The sequence below is a fragment of the Bos indicus x Bos taurus genome, chromosome 1, assembly GCF_003369695.1.
Source record: "Bos indicus x Bos taurus breed Angus x Brahman F1 hybrid chromosome 1, Bos_hybrid_MaternalHap_v2.0, whole genome shotgun sequence".
NCBI classification, from domain to species: domain Eukaryota; kingdom Metazoa; phylum Chordata; class Mammalia; order Artiodactyla; family Bovidae; genus Bos; species Bos indicus x Bos taurus.
This window is the reverse complement of record NC_040076.1, coordinates 83,485,061-83,501,394: the sequence shown is the minus strand read 5'-3', so window position 1 is coordinate 83,501,394 and position 16,334 is coordinate 83,485,061. Positions and strand designations below refer to the sequence as shown.

At 43.0% G+C, this 16,334-nt stretch overlaps 1 protein-coding gene across 5 annotated transcripts in view; it reads right to left on the bottom strand.

Moving 5' to 3' along the window:
- MCF2L2 (MCF.2 cell line derived transforming sequence-like 2) overlaps positions 1-16,334 on the bottom strand; it is a 260,855-nt gene that overhangs the window by 135,303 nt on the left and 109,218 nt on the right. For all 5 annotated transcript variants that reach the window (XM_027539953.1, XM_027539944.1, XM_027539970.1 and 2 more), the window contains 2 exons: positions 7,775-7,966; positions 5,201-5,392 (listed from right to left, as the gene is read on the bottom strand). In XM_027539953.1, the coding sequence (XP_027395754.1) occupies positions 5,201-5,392; positions 7,775-7,966 (384 nt within the window). The remainder of the gene's footprint in view (positions 1-5,200; positions 5,393-7,774; positions 7,967-16,334) is intronic.

The following is a 16,334-nucleotide window of genomic DNA, read 5'->3' as shown; positions in this document are numbered from 1 at the left end:
AATAATACCCTTCTTTGTCCTTTGTTATAGACTTTGTTTTAAAGTCCATTTTGTCTGATATTACTGCCTTCTCTTTATTGCTGTTTCCATTTGTACAAAATATCTTTTTCCAACCTCTCACTTTCAGTCTGTGTGTCTTTAGCTCTGAAGTGAGTCTCTTGTAAGTCACATATAGAGAGGTATTCTTTTTTAATCCAATCAGCCATTCTATGTCTTTTGACTGGAGAATTTATTCCACTGACATATAAAGTAATTATTGATAGTTTTGTACTTACTGCCATTTTGTTACTTGTTTTCTGGTTTTTGTAATTAATTGTTCTCTGTCCTTTCCTTCTTTTAGTTTCTTAACTTGTGGTTTCATGATTTTCTTTAGTGGAATGCTTGTGTTCCTCTCTCTATGATTTTTGTATATCTGTTGTGGGTTTTGATTTGTGGTTATTATGGGGTTCATATATGTTTATCTGTAACTGTATTTATTTTTTTCAAACTGGTGCTCATTTAAATTAAAACACATTCTAAAACAGCTACACTCTTTTACTGCCCCTCCCTCATGTTTTGTGTTTTTGATGTGTATTTTACATCTTCATGCGTATCTCTTCACTGTTCACCGTAGTTATGTTTAATTTTATGATTTTTTTATCTTTTAATCTTCCTACCAGCTTAGTTAAGTGGTTCATCCACAGCCTTCACTACATATTTGCTTTTACTATTGGAATTTTTCCTTTCCTATAAATTCTTACTTCTTATAGCATTTTCTTTCCACTTTGGATCATCTCTTTTAACATTTATTTAGTATTGATGAACTCTTTTAGTTTTTGTTCATCTAATAAGTTATTTCTCATTCAATTCTAAAAGATAATCTTACTGTGTAGAGTATCATACATTGTAGGTTTTTTTTCTTTCAGCATTTTAAATATATCATGGCCACTCACTCTGGACTGCCAAGTTTCTGCAGAAAAATCAGCTGATAGCCTTATGGGGGTTCCCTTGTATATAACTTTTTTTTCTCCCCCTCTTGTTGCCTTTAGAATTCTCTTTATCTTCAACTTTTGTCATTTTAATTACACCTAGTGTGGGTCTCTTTGGGTTCATCTGGTGTGGGCTGCTCTGTGCTTCTTGTACCTGGTTATCTGTTTCCTTCCTCAGGTTTGGGAGGTTTTCAGCTATAATTTCATCAAATACATTTTTGACTCCTCTCTCTCTCTCTCTTTTCCTTCTGGGGCCTCTATAATGCAAATGCTAGTATGCTTAATATTGTTCCAGTTCAGTTCAGTTCAGTTCAGTCGTTCAGTCGTGTCCGACTCTTTGCAGGCGTCCCTTAATCTATTCTCATTTTTTAAAATTTGTTTTCTTTCTGCTATTCTGATTGGGTAGTTTCCATTATTCTGTCTTCCAGACCACTTGTGTATTCTTCTGTTTCACCTGGTCTGCTGTTAATTCCTTCTAGTGTGTTTTTTCATTTCAGTTATTGTATTCTTAAGTTCTGAATGGTTCTTTTTTATACTTTTTAGTTCCTTGTTAATATTTCCACTGTGTTCACCTATTCTTTTCCCTAGTTCAGTTAACATTCTTATTATCAATACTTTGAACTATTCATCTGATAAATTATTTATCTATGTTTCACTAGTTGTTTTATCAGGGTTTTTTTTCTTGTTCTTTCAATTGAAACAACTTTTACTGTCTTTTTATTCTGCTTAACTTTTTCTGTCTTTATGAAATTAGGTGAAGCAGTTCTCTATCCTGGTCTTGAAGGGGTGTCCTTGTGTGGGAGCATCCCTAGATAGTCTGCATGTGCCCAGTGGCTTTGGTGGGAGAGCTGGATCTGACATGAGCACAAGTCATATCTTTCCTCAGGGTGTGCTGGCAGCTAGCACCTTGGTAGGTTATGGGCTGGAGATGGAGGGGCTGAAGCCAGAGCCGGGTGTGACTCAGACTTCCCCCCAGCTCAGTGGCCATCACTGCCCTACTGGGTGAGGGGTCTGATCTCAGATTGCTGGAACAGAGGCCCTGAGAGTGGGTCTGAGGTGGTTCTATTCTGTGTGCTCTCCCCCTTTCCCCAGAATTGCCCCAAAGGGCAGCAGTGCTGGAACAGGAGGGCTCAGAGTAGGCACCTGGTGTGGACTGGGGTGTGTGCTGGAGTGGCCCCAGCAGATAAGTCAGAATTCAGACTACTCTGGATCTGCCTCCTCCATGAGCACCAGTAACGGCTGCCCTCGCCCCAGTTTGGGTGCTGTGCCAGGTCTGAGCCAGCTCCACGCCCCAACCCCCACAACTGCACTCTTCCAGAAGCTGTGGCAGCTCTTGCCCTAGTGTCAAGCTGCACCACCACAGAGCAAGAACAGCCAAGTGAGCACTTAGCTTGGGCAGAGTCAGTCATTGGTGCAGTCACAGGAAACTAGCCAGAATCCTGGGAAATTTCAATGTGCTTCATCCACCTTGTTTCCAGGAGTTTTCAAACCAACTAAAGGGACTCATCTTCCCTGTGTCAGATCCCAGGGCTGGGGTGCCCATATGTAGTTCAAATTGCTCACTCCCTAAAAGGCCTATGTAATCCCCCTCCTTTTTTGTGTCCTCTCCCAGGGGTGTGGTCCTGACCTAATTCCATATGGATCTTTCTTACAGCTTTGGTTGTATAAGTGTCTTTCTACCAGTCTCATTTGTTTTCAGTGAGAATTGTTCCACGTGTAGATGTAATCTTGAAGTGTTTTTTTGGGAGAGGTGAACTTCGCATCCCCCTACTCTGCCATCTTGATAACCCTCTCTAGGATCATTTTGTACATTTCCTGTCCCAGTCCTAGATATGGCCATTTCTCCAAGGAGCCCAGTTCTCTTCTACTGGAGAATGGTATTAGAAACTAAGATCTCAGAGGTGGGTGTGCTCATTGATACTAGGGGTCTTGTTTCTATGCCTGGAACCAACTGTCCAACTAAGGAGATACATGTATCTGTACCAATGTGTGTATATGCATATAATGAGGATTATTTCTATGTCTATAGAATACCCATTTTGACAACCAAGTCATTACTCCTCAGTGGATAAAACTCTCTGACAGAATAGAATATCTGAACATTAACATCTAGAATTTTACTCCAAACCAAAAGAAGAAAAGGTTTGGGGGACTTGGAGGGTCCATTTTGGGTTTTAAAAATAAATTTCTCTTCTGGTCTCCTCCCTCCTCCTTGTTTCTGCCTATTTCCTGGAAGTGGTTTATTAAGTTTTACTCCTTATCTGGTGGGAGATGTGGTTATAACATTTGCTGATGTTGGCCAAAATGGTATCTGTGGCCACAAGGCTCCCTGATTGACCTGATAAACTTGTTTGTGCAGCTAATGGATGTGGAGCTAAACGAGACTGTTCTGCTTTGGGAATACGATCTGAGGCTACCAAATCCTGGGTCTACAATATAGCACAGACACTAGACGCACCTTCTCTTTGTCCTCTCTGTAGGGAAGTAGAAGGGTCCCTGTGTTAGGGAAAGGGGACCAGCCTAACTACCCCCAACACCACTTTAAGATCATATCTTAACACCAAAACCCACCAGGAAGAGTCAGGGAAAGACTGACACTGAGGCACAATCCCACACCAAGCTGCCCTCACTGTACTTAGCCCACTTGCCACCTGCCTGTCCATTTGTTCAACAAACATGGACTGTAAGATACTAGGCACAGGCTAGGCACAGGAACACAGAGGTGGGTGAGGCTCTTGCCTCACTGCAGCTTCCAGTATAATAAACAAGACAGACAAAAGTAAATAACTAGAATGCAGTTTGCTATGTATCATTTTGGAGCAAAGGAACTTAGCCTGGATCCATGGATATCCTTCAAGGTGTTCCCTTAAAATTAATCATAAAAGCTATACATACTGGGCATTCCCTGTTTGCTCCCCCATTACATCTTCTCTATACTGCTCTGTGTCCCAGGAAGCTGACCTCTACAGTAGCCATCAGATGGGCTCACAAGAGGTCCATGGGCTTTTAGTTGGATTTGGCCAGTGAGATGAACCACTAGGAAATCTGAGAGGGAGAGAAAAGTAGGGCTATATATTTCCCCACCAGCTGTGGCCTCTGCCCAAGGCCACAGCTCTTACAGACTATCTCTCTTACAGCCACAGCTATAGAGCTGCTTGAGTTCCCATTTGTCTTTCAGGCTTAGTGGTGGTAACTGTTCCCTGTTTCTTGCTAGTCCAGGGTGCTTCACCATCCATATTGGGTTTCCTAAATTCTGCCCATATCTTTGTAAACAGTACCTACATCAAGTTCCATTCAATCATTCTGAGTACAGAACCCTAAAAATAGGTGTATCAGATTCTCAAAAGGGTCCATGACTCAAAAGAGGTTAAAAAAAGCCCCTTCATTAGAAGTACATACAAGGTAATATGGCTGTAAGAGGAAAGTGTACTATCTATAACTCTGTTGGCTTCACAGAACAAGTGCTCCCTTCAAAATGCAAATCTGATCCTTATTCTCCTTCTTAAATCCTTCAGTGGTTCTCAGAATAAAGACCAAACTCCTTCATATGCCCCACAAGGCCCCAACTCATCTACCCCTCTCTAATCTCACCCCAAACATTCTTTGTGTTCTATACTCTAGCCGTTCTGAATTTGGGGTTCTGAACTTGTGCCAGGCTCCCTTCAGCCCTGAAACCTTGCACATGCTGATCCTTCAATCTAGAAAGCCTCTCCCATCTTCTCTATTCATTTTCCGGGCCTTGGCTCAAGTGAATCTTCCCAGGGAACTTCCCTGACCCTCAGTCCAGGTCAAGTTCCTCTGTTTTATACCCAATAGAACCCTGAATACATCCTCTTAAGCACTTATCTTAGTTTGCAATACATTTTTGTGTTTTGTATTTGATATTTATTAATGTCAGCCTCTCCCATACATAAACTGTAAGTTCAGTGAAGGATGTAAACACATCTATTTCTGCTCATAACTGTGTCCTTGGCCTTCAGCACAGAGCATGATATGTCAGAGATGCTCATAAGTATTTGTAGAGAAATGAATGTCAGAGAATGAAAGTTATTTGAATCAAGCCATGAAGGGTCAGTTTTCCAGGAAGCACAGACCAGGAGTCTAAGAAGCCACTTGAGAGCTCAAGAACTGGTTAATCTGCTCAGTACATCCAACATAAATTTTCTTGGGCAACATGCAATGTCCCCCCATCCCTTTCCCAACCATGGATCAAAATAACTCAGAAATATTACCTTTATATCAAGAGTGAGCATCAACTCATACTGGTTGTAAAAGTCCTTGGAGCTGGGCAACTGGTACTCCTTTGCTGTGCCCAGGAATGTCTCAATGTCATTCAAGGCAATGTCAATGCCCTCTCGGGACTGGTACTTGTCTACAGCTTGGGAAGCCAAGAGGTAGACTCCTGCTTCACACCACTGGCTGACCTTTTGGAAAGAAACACAGTGCCCTGTGCAGTTAGCCTGCCCACAGCTCAGCCACCACCATCCTCAGGAGGTCCAAGCTCATATGGGGTCCACAAGGATTTTGAGACAACAGGCAATTATTATGGGATGTCATGTCATCCAGGATCAAGTTTAGACATTCAAAAATATAACCATGAGGTGGACAAGCCCAAATCAATTTTATATCTGCATACTTTTTAGGAAAGTCACTTAATCAAAAAATAAATCACATAAACATTCTTCTCCACTGACAATAATTGCCAAATCTCTAAGAGGAGAGAGTTGAGTTGTTTCTATGTTTGGTTTAACCATTGAAAAATACAACAAATGGCTTTTTGGGTCTAACCTCTAGGTCGTTTTTCTTGCATCTTAATTGGTTACAAGAGCACAGAGTGAAAAATGAGGCTTCAGACCTGGGCCCTCCATGCCCTCCTGATACAGGGAATGTCTCCTTTAACAAGAATACCATTTTCCTCTGTCCACATTTCTATTTGTCTTTCCAAGGGAAGAATCTAAGGATGCAAAACTCTTGACTCAGAACAGCAGTACTTAAACTTTCCAGAATGTTGGGATGAAATCACATAGGTAAAGAATTCTAACAATTTGATTTCTAAAAAACTTAAACAGAAAGACAAGGGCCCTTGTGCTGTCTGAATATTTATATGAAAAGAAGCTACCCTTGCAAGTACATGTGCATTACCATTTATTGCGTGACCTAAAGAGCTATGTAAAATAACTGTACAGAGAAAAAAAGATCCAAAGAGAGCTCCGAAGTAGTTATCTCTATGTGGGAAAATTATAGGCAACTTAAGTTTGTCTTGACTTTTCCCCTAAATTACCTACACTGAATGTGTACTACTTTTAGACTTAAAAAGAAATCATATAAAGATATATTAAAATGGATGATTCCCATTGTGTGGGGATGAAGAGGGGAATGGAATATAAGTAGCATCCCATTGTTTTCCTCCTCCTTCTGATATTTTTGGATTTTCAAAATAATATGAAATTATGCTTTGATACATACTGTGAAAACTTTCTCTTTAAAATCATGCCTATATCTGCAGAAAACACTAGGATTGGGTCTTCTGCAGAGTCACAGCAGCTACTTGTTCCCTAAAACACACACACACACACTCCACAGATCGCATTAGGCTATTATGTCTGTAGCAGAAATGGAGTGAGGGAAACAGCGGCTAGCTAATCTTGCTAACAGCACAGCACACAGAGCAGGCTGTGCTCCAGGCCCTTCTGAGCCACATGCTTCTGGAGCAGCTGTATTTCCTTGACACTAAAATCCCTGTGGCAATGGGATGGTGTAAACAGCCTGGGCGGGTGCTCCCAGCGATCAGAGAGGAACAACTGTGGGAACGGAGCATGCTGACTCATGGTATGAGCCCTGTGTTGGCTGGAACAGCTGATAGGGAAGGCTCCAGAAGTCAAGGCCCCTGCTGACTGGCCACCTGCCTCAGAGATCACCGCTGAAGGGCAGTGGGGTGTGGGGGGAGGCAACCCCTCCCCGTGAGCACTCTGCATAGAGTTGCAGTCTAGTCTAAGGAGTCTGGGTCTTGGAATTTGGCCATCCTGACCCGAAATCTGCAATCCCCTATTTATCCCATGTGTGGTCTTGGGCAACCTTTTATTCCAAGGTTCCTCAGTGTTGTCTAGGTACCACCTGCACCAAATCACCTGGACACTTGATGAAAATACTGATTTCTGGGCATCATCCCAGACTTACTGAATCAGAGTCTTCAGAGTGGTCCATCAGGAAATCTGCAATTATAGAACGCTCACCTTATGTACTAAATGCTGTGACTCATCGACCCATTCAACTATGTTGAATATCAATTTCTATCTCTTAAATGAGGCCATTATTGTCTTCCTCACAGGTTATATTAAGGATTAAATAGATGATGCAACTATGCTCCTGGTAGAAACACAGTAGGTGTTCAATATATGGTAGGAATGTATAATGGTCATTATTACTTAGGCTTCTTCAAAAGGATTCACAATCTGATGCCTTTAATGAGGAGAAGCACTTTGCAACTATAGTGCTTGGTTCTCTGTACACTTGATGGGGCATCAAGAAGGGCTGGGTCAGGTCAAAACACACTTTAAGTCTGAGTCCACACAGAAGATGTGGACTTTTTTTCATTCAAATGAGATGTGGTGGATGGCTAGGATATTTTTCACCTTCAATACTCCTAAAACTTCAGATTGGTACAGTTTTTAATGCCTCTTGAGTGCTGTTCCACATGAAGCACTTCATCCTCTCAACAATAATGAAGGGTAGGGAGGGCAAATATGACTAAGACTTCTTCACAGGACATTTTGCACACATTATGGTCATGGCTTAGTTTTGCTCACCTTGTCCAACCTTCTGTGCAACTCCAAGGACTTTTCTAAAATGTCATGTTTCTTTTTGTTTTCATTGATGAAGTCATCACAAAGGTGCCTGAGCTCCGCACACCTGGGTCTGATGGAGTCCACTGCATAATGGTGGCTTTGGATAAGCTGGTCCCCAATTACTGCAAGCAGCTGGGCCTTTTCCAAGGACTCCTGAAAAGTGAACATCCACAGCCAAGCATCAGAAACTGAGTCATGGCGTGGCCAGGATTTTCCTGGCACTGAATGCTTCAAATCTGGTGGGAGGCTAGAGAAATGGTGATAAGGTTTTAGGCTGAGAGCATGGGAAAGCGCTGGGGTGGTTCAAGGTCCCCAGGAGGCTTAGCCTAGTCCAAGGTCATCTGCACTCTGAAGAAAAGCAAGTCATTCATTCAGATATTTGTTGAGTTCTGGGTTAGGCACTGAGGATAAAGCATTAACAAGATAGGATTTTTCAGTTCAATGGAGAACTCAGATACTAAATGAATTATACAAATAATTAACTTATTACAACTGTGATAAATTCTAGGGCAGAAGAGCATGAAGTGTTACACTGGACAGAATTGGAGACTGAAAAAAGAGATAGACATGTGGAAAGAGGAGAGTGAGTTGAGGTTGAGAAAATGGTAAAGATCTGGTTTGGGCAATCCTATGGAGAGATCATGAGACTTAAGAAATATGTTTGTCTAAGCTGTTTCCTGCAGCCCACAAGGTCCCTGTCTGCTCTCAACTCATCAACTCAGCAACCCCATCTCCTACCTCTTTCTGCACAGTTTATTTTGTTCTAACCACATGTTCCATGTTTTCCTGTTTTTAATTCATTTATCATATATTATTGAGTACCTGCCATGTACCAAGCACTGTCCAGATGCTGGGGGTTTGGTGGTAAACAAACCAGGCAAAAATCCCTCCCCTCACGAAGCTTACATTTTAGTAGGAGATGCAGGCAATAAACAAATATGTAGATGATATAGTATCTTAGTGAGTGATGAGTGCTATGGAGAAAAAGTAAACAGGGAGAGGAGGGCAAGGAGTGCTGGTAGAGGAGTTGCTATTTTAAAGAGGGTGGTGAGAGAAGGGCTCACTGGGAAGGTGCTAGCCGTGCTGTGCAGAAAAGTTAGCACAGCAGCCTGAGACTGTTGTCCTTAGAAAGGTCTGTTTGCAAGGCTGGTCCTTGGCTGGCACCTGGGAAAGTCAGGAGGGTTCCTATCATCCTTAATTAGAACGACTCAAGGGACTTCCCTGGTGGTATAGTGGATAAGAATCTGCCTGCCAGTGCAGGGGTTATGGGTTCAATCCCTGGTCTGAGAAGATTCCATATGCCATGGAGCAACCAAGCCCAGGAGACACAACTACTGAGCCCGCATGCCTGGAGCCTGTGCTCCACGAGAGAAGCCACTTCTATGAGAAGCCTGTGCACTGCAATGAAGACCCAGAGCAACCCCCCCAAAATTTTTTTTTAAAAAGAATGACTCATGATACCTAAACAGTTTGCGCAAAGAGTATGCTTTATGTTGAAGACCTGCTTTCTTTTGAGAGTCTGGAATTCTGGTTTATGCCGGGCCGAGGCCACCAACATGACACAAGAGCCAAAACCTAAAGTGAGGGACAACCATGCAGCACTTGGCAGAAAGATGGGAGCATGTTTGACATGTTCAGGCAGCAGGAGGAAGCCACTGGGGCTGTAGCAGAGAAAGCAGGGAGGAAAGGAGGAGACATGATCAGAGAGGAAAGAAGAGGGTCTGACCAGGGAGGGCCTTGCTGCCACTGTGGGTGCTTTGTCTTTTACTCATTATGACATGGGGTGTGCAGAAGGGTTTTGAGGAGAGGATCTCATTCATATTTTTGAAAGGATTGCTTCAGCTGTGGTGTCAAAAATGGCAGAGAATAGGGAAAGCAAGGAGACCAGTTACGGAGTGACTGCAGTAATCCAGGTGAGCAACCAAACTAGCTGCTATCTCGGCACTCTTCCCTGGGATGTTCCTCCCAGGGAAGGAACAGGTTGGCTCTTAGCCAACCTCCCAGGCCCTCTCCCTCACTCTGTTTTCATTTTTTAAAACCACTTACCTCTATCTGAAAGTATTTTCTTTTTTTACTTTAATATATGATTCCTTCTTCTTCCACTCTTGCCCACCATTACATAAGCTCCATGAGATCGCTTAGCAGGCATTTCATAAATACTTGATCAATAAGATAAAAGAACAAATGAACCAATGAACTAGGGGATGCAGTGATCTGCTTGGCTGGAATTGTGTTAACGACACTGACCTGAGTCAAGACAGAGGACTGCCATGTCCTCAAAGGCCTCAGGACAGAAGGCCCACTCACACCCTCACCGACCATGTTGAGCATCCAAGCTAGCACATTTGCCCTGGTTTAGCTTTTCATAGTAACACAAGGAATCATGATGACCCCAGACGATGACAACGTGACACTCTCTTAATTTACAGTGGTTTATGATTTCAACAAGTTTAAAGCCCCTGCTTCCCACCCAGTCAATCATTCACCAAGTCCCACAGAACATACCTCCTTCTTAATACCTCTGGAACTCTGAGCCCTTCCCTACCACCTCCTTGTCACTGTGTGTTCAGACCTTGGTGCTTTCTGACTGGGACCGCTGGTCTTCTTGATTTCCTTTAAACTGTCCTTCAAGTCATCCTCCACACTGCTGATGAAGCAGCAACTCCATCATGATGTCTACTCATGTCTATATCACTTCAGAGCCTCAGATCCTTTCTTGACCCCCTGCCGTCTTCAGGAGGAAGTTCAAACTCCTGAGAAACGCACAAAAGGTCTTTCACTACCTGGCTCACATCTGTGCCTCCTCCTCATTCACTCTGTCACCCTGTCCTCTCCTGTAACTGGACTAATGACTCCTTTGTAGCTCTCCAAACAGTCAGATGACTTTGAGCATCCATACTTTCTCTACTCATGCTCTCTGCCTAGAAAGCCCCATCCTTCCCTCATCCACCCTTCCCTTACCTCCTCACCCCTCCACCCCTCCCCATGTACCCACACTTCTCTGGAACTAACTCCAAACCACCCTTCAGAGTTCATCTACTTCAGGAAACTTTCTCTGACTCCACCATTTTATTTTGATGCCCCTCCTCTGAGCTCCCATAACACTCTATGCCTTTTTCAACCAAAACATGAATTTAACTGTGTTGTGATCAGCTATCTACTGCCCGCATTATCCCACAGACACTTGTTGGCATGCACCAGCTCTTTTTCAGCTGCTCTTTAAGAGTACACAGCACATATTAGGTACTTAAGAACAAATGAATGTTGTTTTGGGATAATGATATGGGAATAAAATGATATAAATCAAGCAGGGTTATAAATAGCAAGAAGAGATAAGAAAGCCTTCCTCAGTGATCAATGCAAAGAAATAGAGGAAAACAACAGAATGGGAAAGACTAGAGATCTCTTCAATAAAATTAGAGATACCAAGGGAACGTTTCATGCAAAGATGGGCTCGATAAAGGACAGAAATGGTATGGACCTAACAGAAGCAGAAGATATTAAGAAGAGATGGCAAGAATACACAGAAGAACTGTACAAAAAAGATCTTCATGACCCAGATAATCACGATTGTGTGATCACTGACCTAGAGCCAGATATCCTGGAATGTGAAGTCAAGTGGGCCTTAGAAAACATCACTACGAACAAAGCTAGTGGAGGTGATGGAATTCCAGTAGAGCTCTTTCAAATCCTGAAAGATGATGCTGTGAAAGTGCTGCACTCAATATGCCAGCAAATTTGGAAAACTCAGCAGTGGCCACAGGACTGGAAAAGGTCAGTTTTCATTCCAATCCCAAAGAAAGGCAATGCCAAAGAATGCTCAAAGTACCACACAATTGCACTCATCTCACACGCTAGTAAAGTAATGCTCAAAATTCTCCAAGCCAGGCTTCAGCAATATGTGAACCGTGAACTTCCTGATGTTCAAACTGGTTTTAGAAAAGGCAGAGGAACCAGAGATCAAATTGCCAACATCTGCTGGATCATGGAAAAAGCAAGAGAGTTCCAGAAAAGCATCTATTTCTACTTTATTGACTATGCCAAAGCCTTTGACTGTGTGGATCACAATAAACTGTGGAAAATTCTGAAAGAGATGGGAATACCAGACCACCTGACCTGCCTCTTGAGAAACCTGTATGCAGGTCAGGAAGCAACAGTTAGAACTGGACACGGAACAACAGACTGGTTCCAAATAGGAAAAGGAGTACGTCAAGGCTGTATATTGTCACCCTGCTTATTTAACTTCTATGCAGAGTACATCATGAGAAACACTGGACTGGAAGAAGCACAAGCTGGAATCAAGATTGCCGGGAGAAATATCAATAACCTCAGATATGCAGATGACACCACCCTTATGGCAGAAAGTGAAGAGGAACGAAAAAGCCTCTTGATGAAAGTGAAAGTGGAGAGTGAAAAAGTTGGCTTAAAGCTCAACATTCAGAAAACAAAGATCATGGCATCTGGTCCCATCACTTCATGGCAAATAGATGGGGAAATAGTGGAAACAGTGTCAGACTTTATTGTTTGGGGCTCCAAAATCACTGCAGATGGTGACTGCAGCCATGAAATTAAGACACTTACTCCTTGGAAGGAAAGTTATGACCAACCTAGATAGCATATTCAAAAGCAGAGACATTACTTTGCCAACAAAGGTCCATCTAGTCAAGGCTATGGTTTTTCCAGTAGTCATGTATGGATGTGAGAGTTGGACTGTGAAGAAGGCTGAGCACCAAAGAATTGATGCTTTTGAACTGTGGTGTTGGAGAAGACTCTTGAGAGTCCCTTGGACTGCAAGGAGATCTAACCAGTCCATTCTGAAGGAGATCAGCCCTGGGATTTCTTTGGAAGGAATAATGCTAAAGCTGAAACTCCAGTACTTTGGCCACCTCTTGAGAAGAGTTGACTCATTGGAAAAGACTCTGATGCTGGGAGGGTTTGGGGGCAGGAGGAGAAGGGGACAACAGAGGATGAGATGGCTGAATGGCATCACTGACTCGATGGACATGAGTCTGAGTGACCTCCGGGAGTTGGTGATGGACAGGGAAGCCTGGCGTGCTGCGATTCATGGGGTCGCAAAGAGTCGGACACGACTAAGTGACTGAACTGAACTAGGGACAAATACCCAGTGCACTTATTCAAAACAGCAAAGGCCCAGATAGAGGCATTGGTCACCATCACTCAAAGAAGGTTACAATGCTAATTCCTTGGACTGTTTTGTTCACTCCTGTGTCCAGAACTCAGAGCAGTGTGGCATGGTAGGAAATCAATAAATATTTGCAGGATGAATATAAGAAGTAGAACTGCTTAGCCACTGAACATTGAACCTAGGAAACATTCTGCAGCCCAGAATTTACCCCACTACCTCTGTGATATCAACAAAAACATTCACCGAGAGCTTACCATATGCTAAGTACTGTTCTGAATGTTTACATTAACAATTCCTTTAACTCTTCACAATAAACCTTTAATGTAGAGGGGTGTTTTACAAAAGAGGAGTGGAGACACAATGGCCCAAGGTGACCCGGGTAGGAAAGAGAAGAGCCAGGCTTCAAATTCAAGCAATCTGGCTCCAGAATCTAGCTGCCGCCAACACATACAGAGAAAAATGGCTATGCTTGTCCTGCCCGAGCTCAGAGACCTCATTTGGTTGACTGAATCTGTCTGACTTTAGCCAAATATAGAAACAGGAAAACTTGGTCAGGAAATCTCTGTTGACTTTTTTCTAAGTCCAGCACCTAATTTATTAAGAATAGTGCAAGTTTTCTGGGCCCAGGGAACTTTACCAATGGATGCTCCCCGGGCATCCTGTGGTGGTCACAGCTGCCCTGGATTTGGCGTGCTGCATCACACCTTCAGAACTGTTCTTAAAATGCTTGCAATGTTGGAGGAAAGATGTGAGTAATAAGTCCAAATAGATTTGGGGAAGAGATCCATAAATACAACACATAAGTCAATACCAGATGGCTGGAAAATTACTGAAATGAATGGATATTAATAGCTTCTAAGCTCTGACCACCTACTATGTTCCAGGCACTCACTAAGTCCTTACTATACATCAGGTTCATTCATCGTCCCAGGGACTCTTGTAGGAATCATTATTATCTATTTTATAGATGAGAGGATACATTCAGAAAGGCTAAGAGACTTGACTAGTGTCACACAGTTGGTAGTTGTTAGAGCCAAGATTTGAATCCAGTTCCATCTGACTCCAAAGCCTGTGTCTTACCACCTTCCAGTCCACATGGTCTCCCCACACGTGCTAGAATAATGGCTGTACAGCTATGACTATCAAATCCTTTAGTTGCCTGCAAAGAGCTTTACTGAAAAACCTCCAAATTGCAGCTTGTTTTTCAGTCTATACAGCTTCTGCTCAAGGTAATCAGGGAACAAAACCTCCAAAGCACAAAAAGAAATAATAAGAAAGAAATAGTTGAAATCAGTGCTCTGATCATAAGTCTACCTGGCATCTTTCAGATGCTGAAAATTTCAGAAGGCTGGATAGTCAAGTTGCAGCTTGTAATTCAGAGCCTTTATTGTAATAACAAGTTATCATACCCCCCACCCGCCAAAGACTCTACTGCTATAATGGAAGATGGGCATATCTACTGTAGAAGAAAATGGTGAAGAAGGGGTGATGCTGCCATATCAGGGAACCCAGAACAGACCCACAGATAGTAACAGCAGAGGAGTGGAGTGCATGCATGGGGAAATGAGCCAGGTGAAACAAGAAAGGCAGAAAGTTAATGGTTGTTGGAACTGAGTTGTAGACACATGGGAGTCCCTTGTACTAGTCAACGTACTTTTTTGTGTACTTGAAAATTTCCACTACAAAAAAAAGTCATGTAGCCCTTCCAGCTACATTATATCTCTAGGTTAATGATCTGGGTTCCATGCCTTCTTGGACATAGTAGGGTAACTTCTGGGCCCTAGCCCTGGAGGGAGATGTCAAGGCTGAAAAAGTGTTGGGTCTCACTGTTTTGTCTGGATCCATTCCTTGCTGGCCCATTACCAATGGCCTGAGCATGCCTCACAGTCAAAACACTATAGGAAATTCTGCTTTTAAAGAAGTGAGGGGGGACTGAAACCATCTCTTCTAAGAATGAGAGCTGAGCACCCAAAAGACAATTAAACCCTCAAACCAGAACAGGGTAAAAGAGCAGGTTCAATTAGTATGCAAGAGGATCTGGTTAGAGTTGACTCAGAGGTAACCTGTGAGGATGATACCACTACACAGAATAAGGAACCTGGCAACAACCCAGAAATCAGTGTGTGGTTATGCTGCAAAAGAAGCTAAGAACGTGCTGAGAAAAGACAAACCTCAAGCATATTTTAGTAGATTCTATCCAAACATCACCTCTTTCCTTTAACAATTTACAGGACAAAGAGATTAGCCAAGCCCATATCACTTGAAGAAACAATCCACTTAGAAATCTGAGTGAAGGTATGTTTAAAAAGTCCTGATTATTAGATGGCTTTGTTTGGATCACTCAAAGGCAAATGGAAAGGTCTACTGCATCCTTTAGAAAACAAGTAAAAAACCAGGGTAAACAAGGCACAGAATGGGTAAAACCAGTGTGGACTCTGTGGGTCATCTGCAGTGGGTGAGTCCAGCTGGTTCAGGAACATTGCCCAAGAAAGCTGTCCTGTGACCACAAGTTTGACCCCTACCCACAGTCAGCGATTTTTAAAGTATGTACCAAAGATCACAAGTCTAAGGAGGTGGGCAGAAGAGAGAATGTGAATGCAGTCATGCAGATCCACCCTCAGTACTTAAAACACAACCCAGAGCACTGTCCAACAGCTTTCTATCCCACCGAGAATAAAATCTAATCCTCACCACCAGTGCTCCCATCTGTTCTTTCCTAGCTCACCACAGTCCAGCCACACTACTGGGACTCTGAACCTCATTTCCACCTCAAGACCTTTGTCCTTGCAGCTTCTCTGCCTTGACTGCTATTCCCTAAATCTTTGCAATGGCTATCCAGATCTCAAAGGTCTGAGAGGCCTTTCCTAACTACTAAAGTAGTATCCCCCACTCACTTTCTCTTATGTCCTGTAATTTTCTCCATCTCATTTGTCACTATCTGATGTTGATTTATCTGATTACTGTCACTTGTCTGTCTCTCCCCAGTAGAACGCAACTTGTGTGAAAATAGGGTCTTGACTGATCAGTCCTGGGTGTTCCATTGGAAGGACTGATGTTGAAACTGAAACTCCAACACTTTGGCAACCTGATGCGAAGAGCTGACTCATTTGAAAAGACCCTGATGCTGGGAAAGATTGAGGGCAGGAGGAGAAGGGGATGACAGAGGATGAGATGGTTGAATGGCATCACCAACTCAATGAACATGGGTTTGGGTAGACTCCAGCAGTTGGTGATGGACAGGGAGGCCTGGCGTGCTATGGTTCATAGGGTCACGAAGAGTCAGACACAACTGAGCGACTGAACTGAAACTGAACTGAACTGTCTGGTTCACCACTTATAGCCACAGAATCTAAGACAAGGAATACCTGGTGATGA